The sequence below is a fragment of the Hippoglossus stenolepis genome, chromosome 4 (genome assembly GCF_022539355.2).
Source record: "Hippoglossus stenolepis isolate QCI-W04-F060 chromosome 4, HSTE1.2, whole genome shotgun sequence".
In the NCBI taxonomy this organism is placed as follows: domain Eukaryota; kingdom Metazoa; phylum Chordata; class Actinopteri; order Pleuronectiformes; family Pleuronectidae; genus Hippoglossus; species Hippoglossus stenolepis.
Window position 1 is genome coordinate 26,371,336 of NC_061486.1, and position 18,543 is coordinate 26,389,878.

The 18,543-nt window shown below is 40.9% G+C and overlaps 1 protein-coding gene across 1 annotated transcript; it reads right to left on the bottom strand.

The window, feature by feature from the left end:
• Nucleotides 1-487: 487 nt before the first annotated feature.
• On the bottom strand, nt 488-18,360 carry prss16 (serine protease 16). The gene is made up of 9 exons (XM_035154513.2): nt 18,115-18,360; nt 15,731-15,912; nt 14,142-14,374; nt 13,330-13,465; nt 7,391-7,505; nt 3,407-3,608; nt 2,030-2,120; nt 1,707-1,909; nt 488-780 (listed from the first exon to the last, which is right to left on the bottom strand). Exons 1-9 carry the CDS (start codon nt 18,319-18,321, stop codon nt 671-673), a joined length of 1,479 nt encoding a protein of 492 aa, XP_035010404.1. The 5' UTR covers nt 18,322-18,360; the 3' UTR covers nt 488-670.
• Between the last annotated feature and the right edge of the window lie 183 nt (nt 18,361-18,543).

Genomic DNA, 18,543 nt, shown 5'->3' on the forward strand with positions numbered 1-18,543 from the left:
AAGGGTTTAAATGTATCGCTATAGTTACAGCCATGCTAATGCAATCTCACAAAGTGAATGTACTACAGATACACTAAACATTGTGTAATGCTTGTTTGCTAGCCTTTCAAGTGTTTGACTGTTCACATGTAGGTGAGCATGATGTTTGGTTAATGTTCATGCATGTAAGAGCTAATGTAATGTTATTCATTCACTCGCAGCTCTTACGGTGTTCACAGAAGATGGTTTGAAAGAAATGTATGACGGCAGAACATAAACAAATCTACTTTTGGAACATCAGTCAGCTTCACCATCGACTGGCTGGGGTTCGCTACAATTATGTAAATAAACTAAATAACAGAAAAAATGCTTATCTGGACTGCAAGGCCAGGATTAAGTTTGTTTAATCTCCATGTGGTCCCTGCCCTGCCCTGGAAACCAGTGGTTCTAATCTATGCATCACCTCCGTCTTTACCATATCAACTCAGAATGAAACTGAAAACCCAGAGCCATAAAAATCCTTTTTATTCATCTGCGCATTCATTTAAAAATACCTGAACTTTGTACCTGCTGATACTTGTGTAAAGTGCCTTCTTAAGCAGTCATGCAGTCATTAATACTGCAGCATTATAAGCAGTGTCATTGCAACGTCAATAACCTGGACAAAAGAATCATTAGTTTGCTTGTTTGGTCACTGCTTCAGCCACTGCTGGAGGAGTAAGGAGACGTGGTCACGGGCCAGATCCAGCTGAGGGAGATCCTCGCTCCTGGCAGGGTACATGTTGGCACAGTGGGCTGTTCCTGGATCACAGAGAAAATCATGTATTAAGATATATGACAGGAAAAAGTAGTAAAACTAATACTACTAAAAAGTTATGAGATCAATTATCCACCTAATAAAATTTGAGTTGAACAAGTGAGCCATTGTTCTACTTTGAAAGTGTTGCTTGGCAATATTCAATGTGAAACAACCACAATATACATAAAGTCTTCAATTAACCTGCAACATATTTCAGACCTGGATAGAGAGAAATTCAGAAAGATGAATGATGTCTTGGTCAATGGAGACATGTACCTCAGGTACAATGAGCCAATGGAATATGCATTAAACAAGACCATACTGATTAGATTACATGTATTTTTAAACATTTGCATGTTTGTAGCATCATAAAATGAACCAGCAGGACATATCAAAAAATGTCATTTAATTTGACAAAAATCTGTAGTGGAACTTCAGTTTATTGTAACGAAGGTCAAAAATGTACTTTCACACTCAAAATATATTTAACTAACCAGACACAGCAATGTTTTCAATATGTTTCGTTCACACCTAATAGACAGCATTAAGAACGATATAAAGAATTAAATTGAGATACAATCACACAATATGAAATTTATCTTCTTATTATTTATTTTATCACTCCCCATTTACTATATAACCCTTTATTCACTGTCTCCCATTGATTTGTAATGTACCATAACACAATAAGTCCCATTTTATGCATATGAACATGTGAAAAACTGCAAGTGATGACACATAATGTTGATGTTTTAAAATGGTCCAAAATATCAGTTTACTGCTTAACTATAGAGTAAAGGGAGTAGTGAATGTATGAAGGAAGGATAGTATGACACACACTCATGTTATACACTGTACTCTTAAAGTTATAGCATTAAACACACTTTGTCACACACAGTTCTAAACTAATAAGATTATTTTTTCTCACCTTTGATGAAAACAGCAGGGAGGTTGGCTGTGATGTCCTTTGTGATTCCCAGGGCATGCCATGGGTCAATGGACCCGTTGGGGAAAACGATTCTGCTAGAGCGAATGTCATAGCCGCCATAATACTCGTTGGTCTGGGCCACAGCCTCCGCCAGCTGCTCAGCACTTACATTGTAGTAGTCCGCACACTGTTTCACATGATACCTGGAGCAGAAAACACAGAAGATCAATGCGACATGTCATGTAATTGGAAGCAAAGACTTAAAATGGCTGGTGTTTGATAGGCAAAAGCATTCTACTCAGATAGATGTTTAGTGTACTCACTCAAGAGGGAAGCCAGTGAATGGTTGATTGGGTGAATCAGTGCTCTGGTAGAATCCAAATTCAGTGCAGGTCTGGTAGACCCACTGTCTCCCTGACAACACACACACACACGTTCATACAAGTTCAGAGGACATTACATTGTTGACCATAACCATAGTTACAACTTGCCTTACCCAAACAGCCTAACCTGAACCTGACCTAAACTAAAACTAAAAGTAATATGTAATGATTTACATTATGGGGATTGATTTTTGTCCTCATAAGACACCATTAAGTGACTGTGTAACCCCTAAGTGAGTCATTTTTCGACAGCACACGTACGCACACACACACGTTTGACTGTCTCACTCATTGACATTCAGCCAATGTTGACATCACAACCAAATTCTTAATCCTAAGTGTTAACCCTGAAAAGAAAAAGCAGCTTCTACCTGTGAGGACCTCAAGTCCCAGTGCGATTTGAGGCTTAGGTCCCCACAGGGCTATAAAAACAACAACCACACACACACACACACACAAACACACATAGTTTACCTATTGGCCAGAAGATTCATTCGGTTCTTCAAATAGAAATAAAAAAAAAATGTATTTTCTTCCTAAAAAGGTTTTCACCTCAGGTTTCAGCCCCAATTATTAGAGGAAGAACTTTAACCAAAAGCCAGTTTAGTCTACGCAGACATGTCCCAATGTTTTTTTTAAGTGATCCCAGTGATCCCATTCCAGTCCGCCCACTCATATAACCAAAGCCGAAAAAAGGAACCACAACCCGGCGCAAGGCTGCAACAGTTGTGAACCCGTTTTAGTTTAAACATGCAAAGTTGGTACTCAATACCCAAGACCTCAATGAGATAGTAAAAAGTATTGTATCCAGTCTTAGATTAGTCACTTTCCAGTGTAAAATTTTGCGCAAAACACTGATGGGAAACAAGCTTCGTCTCGAAAGTCTTAATTTTAACTTCACCCAAGAAAAGAAAACATTATTTTCAGGTGTTCACGTCATTTCAGGAGTTTTGTTCAGGTCTAATGTGATGTAATTACATGTTGTGGTGAACTATGTTTATGTATGGGTTTGTTCTCTTACTCAGCAGTGGCAGTTTTATTTTGGTCTCCTGGGACTGTGATGTTTTGCGCCTCTACAGCAGATGATTGCTCATGTATTTTTGGTGGCTTAAGAGTGGAACATTTTAATTATAACATTTAACCTCTGTCAAAGGAACAAAACAAAAAAACATGCTACATGAAAACAATTTGAACCCAAAAATTATAATGTACATAAAACTAGCTTTTATCCTGCCGCCATGGAGTTATGAGGGTTTCAAATAGAACCAACTAAAACAATGTTGTTTACACTAACTTCCACAACATGCTCTCACCCACCTCCCCCTGCAGCCGGCCCCTCCCAGGATGTGTTGGTCATGTCTCTCAGGTTGGTCGTGTAGCTGGCATCCAGGCACTTAATCGAGAAGGTGTCCATCATGAGGCGGGCCACAGCAGCATAGCGGGCGTATGGATCCCCCAGTGAGCTGTCAGCCATCACACCACACAGCACCTTGATGGTGATGTTCGTGCCTGTCGCCCCCTGTACATTCAAAGAATGGTGAAAAAAAAAGACAAAATAAAAAAATCACAGCAAATAAATTCTCTATACAGCACATCAGATTGAATCAGATTTATATCAACATTTTGATGATCTTTCAGTCTCTTTATGTAACATTATGTTCATGATGACTCCATGGTTTTCTCAATGACAAATAGAGCAGCAAATAATATATGAATTGGCCTGATTTATGCTGACAAGATGTGAAAATGTGTGTCCGAGTGTTAATCGATTATAGGAGGTAGCAGCTCTGCAGTAGTGGAAACTAACAATGTACAACCACTACTTCAACTGCAAGGACTGGACATTTGAATGGATCATTGGTTGCTTGTGGTACACCACAAGATTGGTGAGCAACTGTTTGACCATATGGAGTTCTTACAGTCCCATTCAGTAAGTTATTACATCTCCTAAAATTATATTTGTTCCTCAAAATATATATTCAAAATGTTTGCCATGAAAAAATTCCCCTTGTGGCCTTAAAATGTCTTAAATGCAACTCTTCACCTTCCTTCCTCATTTTTACGACTGTAGCTGTGTCTCAAATCAGCAGCCGCATCCTTCGTAGGACCCGTTCTATGCAGCCGACATCACAAACTCTAGCTGTTTTGTCAGACTGTCATTTGTTTACTGCAATGTAAAGGTGGAAATACCTGCTTGTTTCACTTAATATGTCTGTCCTCACTTTAAAAAGGCACAAGGGGGACATGTAAACATGTTTAAAAACTTGATACTGGAGGGGGACAGTTAGACCTCAAGGAATTTGTTGCAAAGCCGTGGAAATCTTATCCACCTCCACCGGCCCACGTTGCTCCCCAGTAATTACCTCCACCTTGGTGGATATGTTTTATTTCACTTTCTTTAACATTTCCCAACATTTTCATTGATTTCTCAGAGAATAATTCAGGGATCTTGATGAAAAAAAAATCTGAATGTAGTTTCATAAGGGGTCTGGTGGGCCTTGGAGGTGGTATGTGCTTTACTGAGTATCATTCTAGTCTCCAGCCCTGTAGTTCTACCTTTCCAGATTAAAATTATTTGCAACACCATACTAATACTGGGTGGGGCCTCCCTTTGCTCTCAAAGTGGCTAAATTCTGACTCTTCAACCTGGCCTTGCTTCACAGCTGTGGAACACTTTTTTATAAAGAACCGTTAGTGCTTGTTTTTCAGGATGTAGCATTACATAATGTGCTTCTGTATTTCATAAAGCTCCCCATTGATAACCCCTCAACTGTGAAGCCAATGCTCTGACTCTTTTGATTGAGTTACACCTCACTCCTCACCATTACCCAAATTCCTCAGTGGTATACATAAAACCTGGAAGTTTGCTCTGTACCTTCCATCAGAGGGGCAGCAGTTGGCTGCGTAAGTGTGCTAGTGCTGTGGAATCTGTGGCCCAGCGCTCCTCTCAGTTCTTTTATAAGCGTCTCTTTCGCTTGGGGCAGGACAGGAAACCAGAGAGATCAAAGAGTCTTTTGTTACTTTTTCCCATCAGCTTATTGGTAACCAGACTCACATCTCCTCAAGGCAGCAGGGGGACAGAGAGGGGATAGAATGAAAAAGAAGGGGAAGAGGGGGGGGACAGGGGTAACTGGTAAAAAAGAAGGCACCATTAAAGAAAAAGATGTACAGTAGATACAAAGAAAAGAAAAGAGTAGAGAAGTTTTGCGTGTACTGCATCTCACCACGATGGGATAAAGCTCTAACATTTTCCACAAACTTGAGAATATAGGGCTATGCAATATAACTTATGTCTACATATTTCTATTATGGGATTTTTTTTAACAATATGGATAGTGATACTCAATTTTAAAGATTCAAGGTCACTTATATGTTTCCTAAAAGAGAAACTTTGCTTATATGCAAATGAAGTGGTGCACAGATAAAAAAACAAACAATGAAGCTACATTTGAACAACTGTATGAACCATCCAACATTTATCCGACTGCCTACCTCCTCACTGTGTTGAACAATAATATATCGATACATAGGGTCTGTGTTATATTGTTATATATATAAATTAAACTTCAATACTTACTGATATTGTTTTATTGCCCAGCCCTATTACAAAGTAATTAATGAATCGGCTTCCTCCCCTGTATGTTTTCCAGAGCATGTAGCTATGCCACCTGAGAACAGAGAGTTTGAATTGGCAAAACCACAGACTTCCCCTAATCATCCGGTCTTATTCAGGACCTCCTCCTTCTACTGATCACGAGGTTACAGCAAATATAATTAGTTGTCAATCTAACATCAGCATTGTCAAAAATGTGAGTCAGTCATTCAGTATCTGCACTCAAGACTGAAGTGTGTAATGCAGGATGATGTATTGCAGAAATAACTAGAATGACACTTAGAGAACACTTCTCCACCAAGGCCCTACAGTCCCCCTACATTTAAATTGACAACATCCAGATTTGTATTTGAACTACACACACTCTTAAATATCAGTCCCCTAAACATTACTGATTCTTTTCATCAAGATCCTTGAATTATTCTCTGAGAAATCAACAACAGTGTTGAAAAACACCCTATTTCACAATGTTAAAGAAAGTGAAACAATATTCCTGGATCTGGTCCCTGATCCATTCTGCTCCAAAATTGAATGGGTTCTTTCCTGACTCATACCACATCCATCCACCAAGATTTGTGGTAATCTGTCCTGGAGTTATAGTGTAATCCTGGTAACTAACAGACAAACAAACCACCCCAGAGAAAACCAACTCCTTGGCGGAGCTTATCAGTAATGAAACCAATTATGCTAAATTGATTATCATGCAACATCTTCACATTTCACACTTTCATTTTGAATCACTAATTTTGTCATGACCCTGGGCTTCAATAGAGAAACTGTTCAGAAACTAAAACACAAGAGGAGTCTGACATATCAAATATCAGCAGCGTTGATCAATCTGGATCTAAGTCACAACACACAGGTACTTCCCACCTTCCAGTGATATCATCTCACACATGGTCACACACCACCTATAATGCATGTAGGTTAAGGAGCTCCACTTCTAAGCAAGCAGGCAAAACCGGGGACCAACCCTGGAGACCCTCTTACAGGGCAGCATCTCTGGGCCTCTCACTGTTGAACAATGCAGGGTTTATTATGTTTCAGTATACTGCTTGGACTGACCCTCCTACACCTCATAGCTGCCTTCCACTCAACCAAGACAGGATACTAGGTCAAGCCCCCGATCTACAAAGCCTCTCCACAAACTCCCTTTATTCTGTTTGGAGTCAATGCGCAACCAATCATGTCGTATCAAAATACATGGTTCCTGTATCAGATGTCGGTCACATATGTGGGTATTCACCTGGATTTGTTCCATGCTTTCTAATCTCACACAAGCTTGGGTGTTAATTTACATTTTATGAGCCCAATCAGACCATATGCATGTATCATGTACTGTGAGCCAATCATCCAAGACCTGTGCAGAGCCATGATGATGATCCTATGATCCATTAACGTCAACCAGCACACTGGTACATGAAATATCCAAAAGTTAAAATTGTCCTTCAAGCAAATAATAATCTATGTAATGGATTTTCATTTGTATGACTTGCATTTAGAAGTGTTTTTTTCCAGTGTCCCATAAATCTATCCTGTTGTAATGAAATAAAACCAGAAAATTAAAGAGTATTGGCAACAAATATCCGCCACTGTTAGCCTTAATCCAAAACAATTACTCCCTGCCTCCAAAAATCCACGTTTTATGACGTTTTGCTGATGATGTTTGGCGAGTGTGTCGCTCTCACCGCAAACCCCCTGTTGTCTTCATTGTACTGGACCACATCCATGAAGTTGCCAGCCAGTGTTTCCAGGAAGTAGGCAGAGTCCATCTCTGTCTGGATCTGCAGGCTGGAACACAAGCTGGGAGAGAAGGAGAGGAAGGAAGGAGGAAGACAAGAGAAGAGGCAGAGATGAAAATAGGAGCCAAGTTACACTAGAGCAGGGGTATTCAACTAAAATTGAAAGAGGTCCAGTTAGAGAAAATTTCTTGAAGCAAAGGTCCGGAAGATCATAATGTCTAACTATTTAGTGTGATATATATTTAAGTAGCCTAGTAGTTCTATCAACATCTGCATGTACTAAATACCTGACTGTCAAATCAAATGAATTCAGTACGATTCAAAAACTTTTTGACAATATTTATTGTCACGTAACATAGAATTGAACATATATGTATGATTGCAGATATGTATAATGTTCTCTCATTAACTAAATAAAAGTAGGGCTGCATTTCAAAATAAGAGAAAATAAATAAAATGTGAAAATTGTGCATGTTCAAATAAAGGGCTTAACTTCAGAGAAATAAAATAAAGGGAGCAAAAGCTTGAATTTCCCTTTTTCTGTTTCACATCTTGACTCAAAAGTCTCAACCAATTTTACAGATAATAAATCTCAACACATCTTAACAATTGAACAGTTTTAGAATCACTTTCTTCCCCTTATTTCCCACTCCCCCACTTTGTTTGTCTGTTTCTCTCCCTTTCTCCCTCTCACTCCTGTTTCTCCACTTTCTCCATCTCACTCCTGTTTCTCCACTTTCTCTGTCTCACTCCTGTTTCTCAACTTTCTCCGTCTCACTCCTGTTTCTCCACTTTCTCCGTCTCACTCCTGTTTTTCACTCCTGTTTCTCTCCCTTTCTCCGTCTCACTCCTGTTTCTCCACTTTCTCCGTCTCACTCCTGTTTCTCCACTTTCTCCGTCTCACTCCTGTTTCTCCACTTTCTCCGTCTCACTCCTGTTTCTCCACTTTCTCTGTCTCACTCCTGTTTCTCCACTTTCTCTGTCTCACTCCTGTTTCTCCACTTTCTCCATCTCACTCCTGTTTCTCCACTTTTCTCATCCTGTTTCTCCTTCTCCATCTCACTCCTGTTTCTCCACTTTCTCCGTCTCACTCCTGTTTCTCCACTTTCTCCGTCTCACTCCTGTTTCTCCACTTTCTCCGTCTCACTCCTGTTTCTCCACTTTCTCCGTCTCACTCCTGTTTCTCTCCCTTTCTCCGTCTCACTCTGTTTCTCCACTTTCTCCGTCTCACTCCTGTTTCTCCACTTTCTCCGTCTCCTCCTGTTTCTCCGTCTCACTCCTGTTTCTCTCCCTTTCTCCGTCTCACTCCTGTTTCTCCACTTTCTCCGTCTCACTCCTGTTTCTCCACTTTCTCCGTCTCACTCCTGTTTCTCTCCTTTCTCCGTCTCACTCCTGTTTCTCTCCCTTCTCCGTCCCACTCCTGTTTCTCCACTTTCTCCGTCTCACTCCTGTTTCTCCACTTTCTCCGTCTCACTCCTGTTTCTCCACTTTCTCTCCTTTCTCACTCCTGTTTCTCTCCCTTTCTCCGTCTCACTCCTGTTTCTCCACTTTCTCCGTCTCACTCCTGTTTCTCCATCTCCCTGTTTCTCTCCTTTCTCCGTCTCCTCTGTTTCTCCACTTTCTCCGTCTCCTCCTGTTTCTCAACTTTCTCCGTCTCACTCCTGTTTCTCCACTTTCTCCGTCTCACTCCTGTTTCTCCACTTTCTCTCCCACTTTCTCATCTGTTTCTCTCCTTTCCCCTCACTCTGTTTCTCCACTTTCTCGTCTCACTCCTGTTTCTCCACTTTCTCCGTCTCACTCCTGTTTCTCCACTTTCTCCGTCTCACTCCTGTTTCTCTCCCTTTCTCCGTCTCACTCCTGTTTCTCCACTTTCTCCGTCTCACTCCTGTTTCTCCACTTTCTCCGTCTCACTCCTGTTTCTCCACTTTCTCCGTCTCACTCCTGTTTCTCTCCCTTTCTCCGTCTCACTCCTGTTTCTCCACTTTCTCCGTCTCACTCCTGTTTCTCCACTTTCTCCGTCTCACTCCTGTTTCTCTCCCTTTCTCCGTCTCACTCCTGTTTCTCCACTTTCTCCGTCTCACTCCTGTTTCTCCACTTTCTCCGTCTCACTCCTGTTTCTCCACTTTCTCCGTCTCACTCCTCTGTTTCTCTCCCTTTCTCCGGCTCACTCTGTTTCTCCTTTCTCCGTCTCACTCCTGTTTCTCTCCTTTCTCCGTCTCACTCCTCTGTTTCCCTTTCTCGGCTCACTTGTTTCTCTCCTTTCTCCGTCTCACTCCTGTTTCTCTCCTTCTCCGTCTCCTCCTCTGTTTCTCTTTCTCCGTCTCACCTCTGTATCTCTCCTTTCTCCGTCCACTGTTTCTCCTTCTCCGTCTCCTCTGTTTCTCTTCTCCTCTGTTTCTCTCCTTTCTCCCTCACCCTCTGTTTCTCTCCTTTCTCCGTCTCACCCCTCTGTATCTCCCTTCTTCTCCTCTGTTCTCCTTTCTCCGCTCACTCCTGTTTCCCTCCGTCTCACTCCTCTGTTTTCCCTTTTCCTCTCACTCCTCTGTTTCTCTCCTTTCTCGCCCTCTGTTTTCTCCCTTCTCCGCTCTCCTGTTTCTCTCCCTTTCTCCGTCTCACTCCTCTGTATCTCTCCCTTTGTTTTCTCTACCTGTATCTCTATCTGTCTTTTTCTTTCTACCGTCTTCTCATGTGTAACTTGCCTCTAACTCTCTCATCTGTCTGCACTGTAGAGTCTCAAAGTTTACCGCCTGGAATGCACAGACTTGATTGGCTGAGTAGTATCACATGGGATGGCTTAACTCGCATGCAATTGGTCTGTGCGTTTCTCATCCGCTAAACCACTACCGTAAAGACTACAAAAGCTGCGCTGATTACAAATAGAAGTGCCCCGTCAGGTTTTAAATCATAACCTTCTGTTTTGGCTGTAGGTCCGGGTCCGTACGGGACGGCTTCTGGGTCCGGACCTGGACCGCGGTCCGCCTGTCAGTGACCTCTGCACTAGAGCATGTTATAGATCATATGTAATTTTCCTCTGACATCGTCAGAATAATATTGTAGTGATGTGATCTAGGTTTATAAACACATGTACACAAAAATAGTTTCAAGCACTTCAGCATTGGATTATGTATCTTTAGCATTTAGCATTAAAGGCTTGAGTCCAATGCATTTTACTTCCAGGCTTAAATAATTGTGGCCCAATGGGGCAATGATATTTTGGAATTAAAATGTCTTTCCTATCATATCACATAACAAATAATTAGCAAGGAAGTGGTTGAATGCTAATGTTAGCTCATTAGCTTCCATTAGACAACAGCTATCAAATATGTTTTTTAACCTTGAAACATGGCCCCACCAGATTTTAACTATCCATTGTCTTTTCAGTTGCTGATCAGCTATGAATTAGTGAACTGAAAACAGTTTGTCATATTATCTGTGTTTATAAGATGTATAAACCTGGATCACAACAGTAAATTACAATTCTGTTCATAACAACATTTGAGCTTTGCATCCTGAGCGTGATGTCAGAGGTAAATGGTGAATATGGTCTATGGCTATTGTAGAGTGCAACTTGGAATATTTAGTCTTTTCCTGATCTCTCAGGCCTGTTATTTGGAATTCAATTTGGAATTGAAGTGACCACTATGGACGAGTGGTGAGGCAATCTGTGATCCAAAAGAAATCTGCTGAATCTGTTAACACCAAAAAAGTTCCAGTTAGCTTCTGGACATGAACTAAAGAGGTTGGGGTGTGATTGGCTAATTTCACCTCTTAGTGGAACAGTGACTCATTCAACATCAATACACAGACGCTGATTAGGGTCATCTGTCAAGTTGATGGTAACGAGGTGCAGAGTCAAAAGACAGTGTTTGTTATACTTTGCAGAGGTGTGGGTGCGTTCGGTTGAACTTAACTTAACACATGCATGAGTGGAAAAGTCTTTGCAACAAAATGCTGATGACGTGACATTTAGAAACAACTCAATTGTGTTTGTGTTTGAAAGTGTGAGAGCAATATTTCCTTCATGATGAAATTGTGAAACATGGAATGCATTCTCTGAGGTATTGTGGCTTAGAAGATGGACAAGCCTCTAAACCACCTTTGTGATCTATATGTGTTTTTGCCTGCATTAGCACTGCATGTCCTGGCTTTTTAATCTGCAAAAATAAAAAATACAAATATGTCCAGTCAGTGTGGTTAGGCCGGTGCAGACGTAGAGACACAGGTTTAGTGTGTCTGTCTCTGTGACAGTAGTAGTTCCATGAAACTAACCACTACATTATAAAAATAAATGCAAGCCTGCTTACTCATCATGTGGACTGACCTTCCAGTCACTATAACAACCTAAAATATCCAATAACACTGGACAGCAAACAGTGAATTAAAGATTAAAAATAGAATAATGTAACAACAGCAGGAGAAAATGTAAAAATAACCACAGGTGGAGTCGCTCTCAAAGGCCAGCAGTCTTTTTAAAATGGCTGGTTCACTCAAATAAGGAGCAATAGCCATAACAGTTATAAGACACAGTCTGTCATTGATTTAAATCCGTATGAAGTACAGCTGTTGTTTGAACCACTCACATACAATAGATCCATGAATCAGTATAATCCACCTGTTCTCAGAATAAATCTCTATCTGCTCACATTTGATGATGTTGATACCTCCGCCAAGGAGGTTGTGTTTTTCACCCCTGCCTGCCTGTTTGTTTGTTGGTTGGTTGGTTTGTATGTTTGTTTGTTTATAAGCAAACTTAAGCAAAAAATACTGGACAGATTATCGCGATACTTGGTGGAAGGATGAGGTACGGGTCAAGAAAGAGCCAATACAATTTCCGTGCAGATCTGGGAATTTAGGAAATATAGGACATTGTGACATTGAGCGTTTTTGACATTTTCCTCGACTTCCAAGGGAATAATTCATAGATCTTGATGAAAGTCTAGTTTCAAATGCAGCCCTGGTAGCCATCTAAGACCGATCAGATTTCAAATGAATAGTTTTACATTTTGGGAGATACACTTATTCACTCTTTATTTGAGGATCAGTACTGCTCTCATGTCTCTGCTGTAAAATTAGCTTAACATAAAGGCTTGTTAGCCTGACTCTGTACAAACACCAAAGTGTAGAAACCTTCATATGTGGTTTTGCATTTTCTCATCACTGTGAGGTTACCAGGCAACTGCTGGACACTCCAGGAAGTCCCTGCAGTTAGTCAAGACACAGTCTGGTGTTTGTATGAATATGAATGCTGAAACAAACAGGGTAGATTGAGCCTCAGATGTGCTGGTAGGTGGATTTTGCTACAAGTAGAGCTTCTGGCAGTAGATTTCTACACAGGATACTGCCATCATTCTTGATTTCTACAATAAAAATGTAAATGCTTCCTAATTAAAGGTTCCAAGCCCTTCAGCACATAATTATGATGATTTTCCCAAAACTACTACAATAAAAACACAAGATTAATTAATAAAAATCAATCCTGATGCATTTTATTATAATGCACACATGGTTTACCAGGACATTCTCATGGAACACGATTATAATGTTATTGACTAAATCTGTACTTTTCCTGCTTTGAATCAGAAGAACTAGAAGAAACACTTGAGAGCTTTTGCAATGGATAAAGGAAGTTATGACACTCGGCCAGCAAGCCAGTCACTCGGTAAGTCAACCACAGAGGTTAAGGTCGAAAAAAATAAAAACTAATTTCAACACCACTGTTCCTCGATCCGATGGAAAATGTCATGATAAAGGCAATCCTACATAAACTTTGTTTTAAACACATTCAATGTGACATCCAATGAACCTATCCAGCATTGGTTAGGTTCAGTGTGGCAGTAAATAACAGGACAGAGAAGGAATGGTTACAGAGTGTAAATGTACGGTACTTGAAGTCTTTAGTGATGTTGTCGTGGGTCTTGGGATCCTTCAGCCGTTCTACAAGGGTATCCGAAGCTTTTTTCACCAGTATGGGGCACTCTGTGTTTTCTGAGGCCAGCGAACGCCACACGACCTCCAAGTACTCTGGGAAGACATGAGGACAGAGGGAGGAAGGGACACTTAAACCTGGGCTGCTAGTAAAAGACCACAGTAATACACAAAACCTTAGTTCAATAATGATGACTATTTTGATTGGCTGAAAAAGCAACACTTCATCTTCAACACAATATCTGAACCACGGTCTATTCAAGTGCTGGAAACAGTATTTGGAAATAGTTTCTGTGAGGCTGGAAGTGAACTGATGAGTGGATTTCCCAGTTTATGAAACTGGGAAATCAGGCTCTCAGAGGACAAACTCGACATTAGAACATACAAGAATATTTATGACTGGAACAGAAGCCACTCTCCTCCTGGTAGCAATACTGAATGACTGCAGTGTTGTGTTGGGAAACAATTACTTTGGAACAAATGGGGAAAAGATAACTGACGACAGAACACTGGGTACAAAACTCTCTGTGTGTTTTATCTTGGCTATCTTCATAAAGTCTAAAAGAATGTGTGTGTGATAGCGCCTTGAAGATACCACGAGTGTGTGCCATTTTTAGTTTACTTTCAGCTTTAAGATCTTTCTTAAATTAACTTTTTGGTCCAGAATTTGGCACAAAATGCTGATTACCCAAACAAAAGAATAACACAAATCAATAGAGATTGTGTGTGTACATCTGTGCGTGTTTTCATGTTTTGCAATGTCTTGTCACACCTGGGAAATTGACAGTAGCATGAACGGGTGCACTCGTGGCCACAGAGGCATGGACGAGGTGTGGGTACTTCAGCCTGAACCAAGCAGCGAGGGAACCTGGGTATGACCCGCCAAATGCCACCAACTTCCTGTTGGTCAGGCCTCGGGCCTCAGCTATCTTGGTGAGGAAGTGAGCCAGGTCAGCTAGAGCCTGACGGCTGCTGAGGAAACGCAGGTTGTCTGTACTGAGGTCACTGGATGGAGAGGAGGAGCAGTTTGAGTTCATCAATCATCCTGTCTATAGAGGATTTCATTAAAGTCACGAGCAGGACTGTCTATATCTGAAAGCAGCGCTGCCATCTAGTGGTACAAACGCTTCCCCAGCATCTGCTACTCTACTCCAGATGCATATTAATCTGATGGCCTGATGCATTTTTGGCCTTTTGTTGCTCCAAGGGGATTTTTTGCAGGTTGAGCTTTTTATGGTTGAACTATTTTAAAGTTCAACCATAAAGGGTTATTATAAATAACTATAAATAATAAGAGAACATAAATACAATCAAATATAAAGGAGGTTCAAATATAGAAAATGTCATATATATTGGCAACCATAAGAGCTGATACTGACAAACTGACAAATTTATCACTCAGCTGATAAAAATCAGCTGAGTGATAAATCAGTCAGGCTCCACAAACAATTTACATGTTTATTTGAAAGTTTAGCACCAAACTGCAGGTTAACGATTTTGGACGCATCTAACATAACCTCTGAAAATAGTTCTTACAACTTAGACACGGAACTGCGATGAACACAGATCGTGATTTTATCTGTACTGTACTTTTCTGTTGTACAAACAGATCATATATAGTATGGGTGTAAGAACTTAGGTATAATGATATTATGTTTCTTGATAGTGTTTTGATAGTCAATAACAATGTATTGATTAATTCAAAGGTTTGTGGCAGACAGTGGTTCATTTTGTGTTGACTTGTACTGTCTCTCTTCGGCCATTTAACTCTTCTACTCCAACAAATTTTATACTATAACATTTTCCCCAAATTTGATTTAAGAAATTCCAATACATTACCATGCTTATAGTAACACATTGCATTATTACGCCTGAATCAAGATATGTATTGTATTATGGCTGGGCAATAAAACAATATCAATTCTTATCACAATATAATTTTCAATAATATAACTAAAGTTAAATATATATCAATACAATCCTTATGCATTGGGTAAGTACAGTGAGGAGGTATAACATATAATTGATTTACCTCAGATTTGTAAAATGTTTAGCTGTTTCTCAAGTGTTTTTTAATTTTCTGCTCAAAAAGAAGGGTTTCAAACCACAACCTTTACTCAGGAGCAACAATCACTCTATAAACTTTAACATCGATATCAACTGATATGAACATTTTTATCTAGGTATCATTTTTGGCCTTATCATCCAGCCCTATGTGCCATTGTTAAAGTCTTACCAACACAAAGCCCAAATACACACATTGTGGTCGCTTTCCCAAAAGCAGCAAAGGAGTAAAAGCTCTAGAGACTGAATCAACTGCTCTAAACATAGATCAAGAACACGAGTAGAGGTGACACATACACTGTCGGGTGACTCTTTCCATAGAAGCGATGCTCCAGCATCAAGCAGAGCGCTCCCGCTTTCTCAGCGTAGGTGAGCCAGGTTCCTCGCTGCATCCATGCTTGATTGGCCGGGCCCTCTCCACCTATCATGAGAAACACTGGGCCACCTGGCTTGTAGAAGTTTTCATTGACAAAGTACCTCTGGGGCAAAGAGGGAGAGAGAGAGTTACTCAGATTGTGAGATGTAGTTTCGTGATAATCATGTGACAAAATGAGATGAGACTTGATAGTCCTTTATCCCCACTATGGGGAAATTAGAAAATAAATAAATAGAAATACCAATAGGAATAAGTAAAAAATACAATATAAACATAAGGAATTATGTAAAATAGAAATATGTAAACAAAATAGAAACTGTATAACTGTGAAACTGTGAGATTGCATTTAAATAAAATGATTAATGCACAGTCAAACGAGTTTAAAACTACTTCAGTGAGATATATAGAAGGTACATGTGGTCTAATAGCAGTAGACAGTCAAGCAGTGCAGAGTGTACCCTCACAGCAGCAGCAGGAAGGATCGACCTGCGATACGCCTCGTTCAGACACTTTGGGTGAATACGTCTGTTTTCATAATGAGTGAAGAAGGTTCAGGTCTTATATGACAGGAAGGAAACTCTTCCAATGGCTACATCCCTTATTCATTTAACACCAGGTCCAGGTCCAGCACCAGCTTTATCTGATCCCTTGAGAAACAACCCCCTACACCAGGGGTTCCCAAAGTGGGGTCCTGACGGGGTCGCGAGACACAGAGGGAGGGTCGCGAGATGCCGTCCAAAAAGCAAATACAATTTTAAAATAATTTAAAATGGAATATTTAACCCATTATTGTGTAAATATATACATAAATATGAGTTGAATTAGAATAAAAACATTTCCATCAGTTTTTTCCTTTTTCTTTATTGACCCATGAGGTTATTATGACACGGATTAGCGGAACGAGCGAGAGTTGCAAGGCCAAAAGAAAGTCCTAACTAAACAAACAGACAATCCCAGCCGCAGCTCAAAGGGCATCATATGAGGTGGCATATTTAATTGCACAGGCAAAAAAGCCACACACAATCGGCGAAACGTTAATTAAACCCGCTTCTGTAGCTATAAATCTGGCCATGCATGGGGATAAATCAGCCTGTGATCTGGAATCAGTGCCGCTGTCTTACGGGACTATTGCCCGGCGCATCACCGACATGGCCCAGGACATAAAGTGCCAGCTGGTGGATAGAGTTAAGAAAGGGAAATATGCTTTACAGTTAGATGAATCCACAGATATATTAAACTCTGCCCAGCTGCTTGTTTTCATCAGATACAGTTTTGACGGAAAACGTAATGCTGGACGTGCACAGGTGTGGACATTTTTACAAAACTAAAAGAAGAGGGACTATCTTCGGAAAACTGTATTGGTGTGTGTCGGGACAGGGCTGGAGGGATGCTGGGGAAAAAGAAAAGACTGAAAGCGAAAGTCTTACAAGTGGCGCCGCACGTACATTTCACACACTGTACTATTCACAGATAATCTCTTGCAAGCAAAACACTTGAACCAGAGCTTAAACATATTCTTGACATTGCGATAAAAATGGTCCACTAAATAAAAACACGTCCACTCAATATCAGACTTGCTCTTGCGGGGAGATGTGCTGAGCCGCCTGTATGAACTGAGGGACGAGGTGCGCATATTTCGGATGGAGCATGGATCCCAGCTCGCTGACCACCTCACTGACCCTGACAGGTTAACGAGGCTGGCGTACTTGTGCGAAAAGACTTTCTCAGCCCTGACATACATAAAGAATAAATACAGATCGCCGCTAAACGTGGAGAATGATCTCCGAGTCGCCGTCTCCAAAATAAAGCCGAGAATGGACTTGCTCTGCTCCATGCATATTGCCCACCTATCTCATTAGTGAGTTTAAGAAATGAAAGTAATGTTTAGGCTAAAATACATAACCCTAAAGTTGTTGCACATGGCAGCAATAAGGTGTCTGCTGCTCGTTATGCATACAGACGCGCACAGACGCGCACAGTCATCACCTGCGCACTTTTTTATACTTACAGTATATGCTCACTCAGCCCTGCTGTTTATACAGGGAGTTTCCCTGTATTCTGGTTATATTCTATTTCTTAAATTGCTATAGAATAATATCATGGCTGTAAGGCTGTTGTTCTTTTGTGTTGTATTAATGCCCGTGTTTGCATAGGCCTAATAGTGCGTGTGCGTGACTGTGCGCAACATTATATACCACATCCTGGGTCGGTGGGGGTCGCCAGTCTCTGGCACCGTTATTTTGGGGGTCGCGGGCTGAAAAGTTTGGGAACCCCTGCCCTACACATAACACAGTGGGGGGCTCACCTGCTTCCACTCCCTGCTGTCTGCACCGTTGAAGTGATCCAGTTTCTGAGTGAACCACTGCTCCTCAGACGCAGCTCCCTGCTGGGCCCGCTGCACATGACTGAACCTCCGGAAGCCTTTGACTTGTCCCTGTACGACAGCACAGACAGAAAACACGAAGAACAGTGTCACTCCACTCAGCAGCAACACACGACCCTCACAGGCCATTTTGACAGAAACAGGGAACCAGTTAGAAACATGTGACTTTTGAAGTCATATGACAAGTTGGTCTGTTACTTTACGAGCGTGGGAAATAAGAGCTTCCTACCGCAAAAAAAAACATTATCATGTATTACTTTTAAGTTAAGTTACAAAGTTAGGGTGTGTATTAGTGTGTTTACTCAAAATGCGTTGACTGATCGTGCTTAAAATCTACTTGTGACACAACAT

Bases quoted from the DNA above. Each gene is read 5' to 3' on its own strand.
- prss16 (XM_035154513.2), bottom strand. From the start codon at position 18,321: ATGGCCTGTGAGGGTCGTGTGTTGCTGCTGAGTGGAGTGACACTGTTC. The intron at 14,375-15,730 runs GTATGTGTCACC...CTCTCCATCCAG, and splicing joins GGAAAGAGTCACCCGACAGT to TGACCTCAGTACAGACAACC. The intron at 13,466-14,141 runs GTGTGACAAGAC...ATGTCTTCCCAG, and splicing joins TGCTACTGTCAATTTCCCAG to AGTACTTGGAGGTCGTGTGG.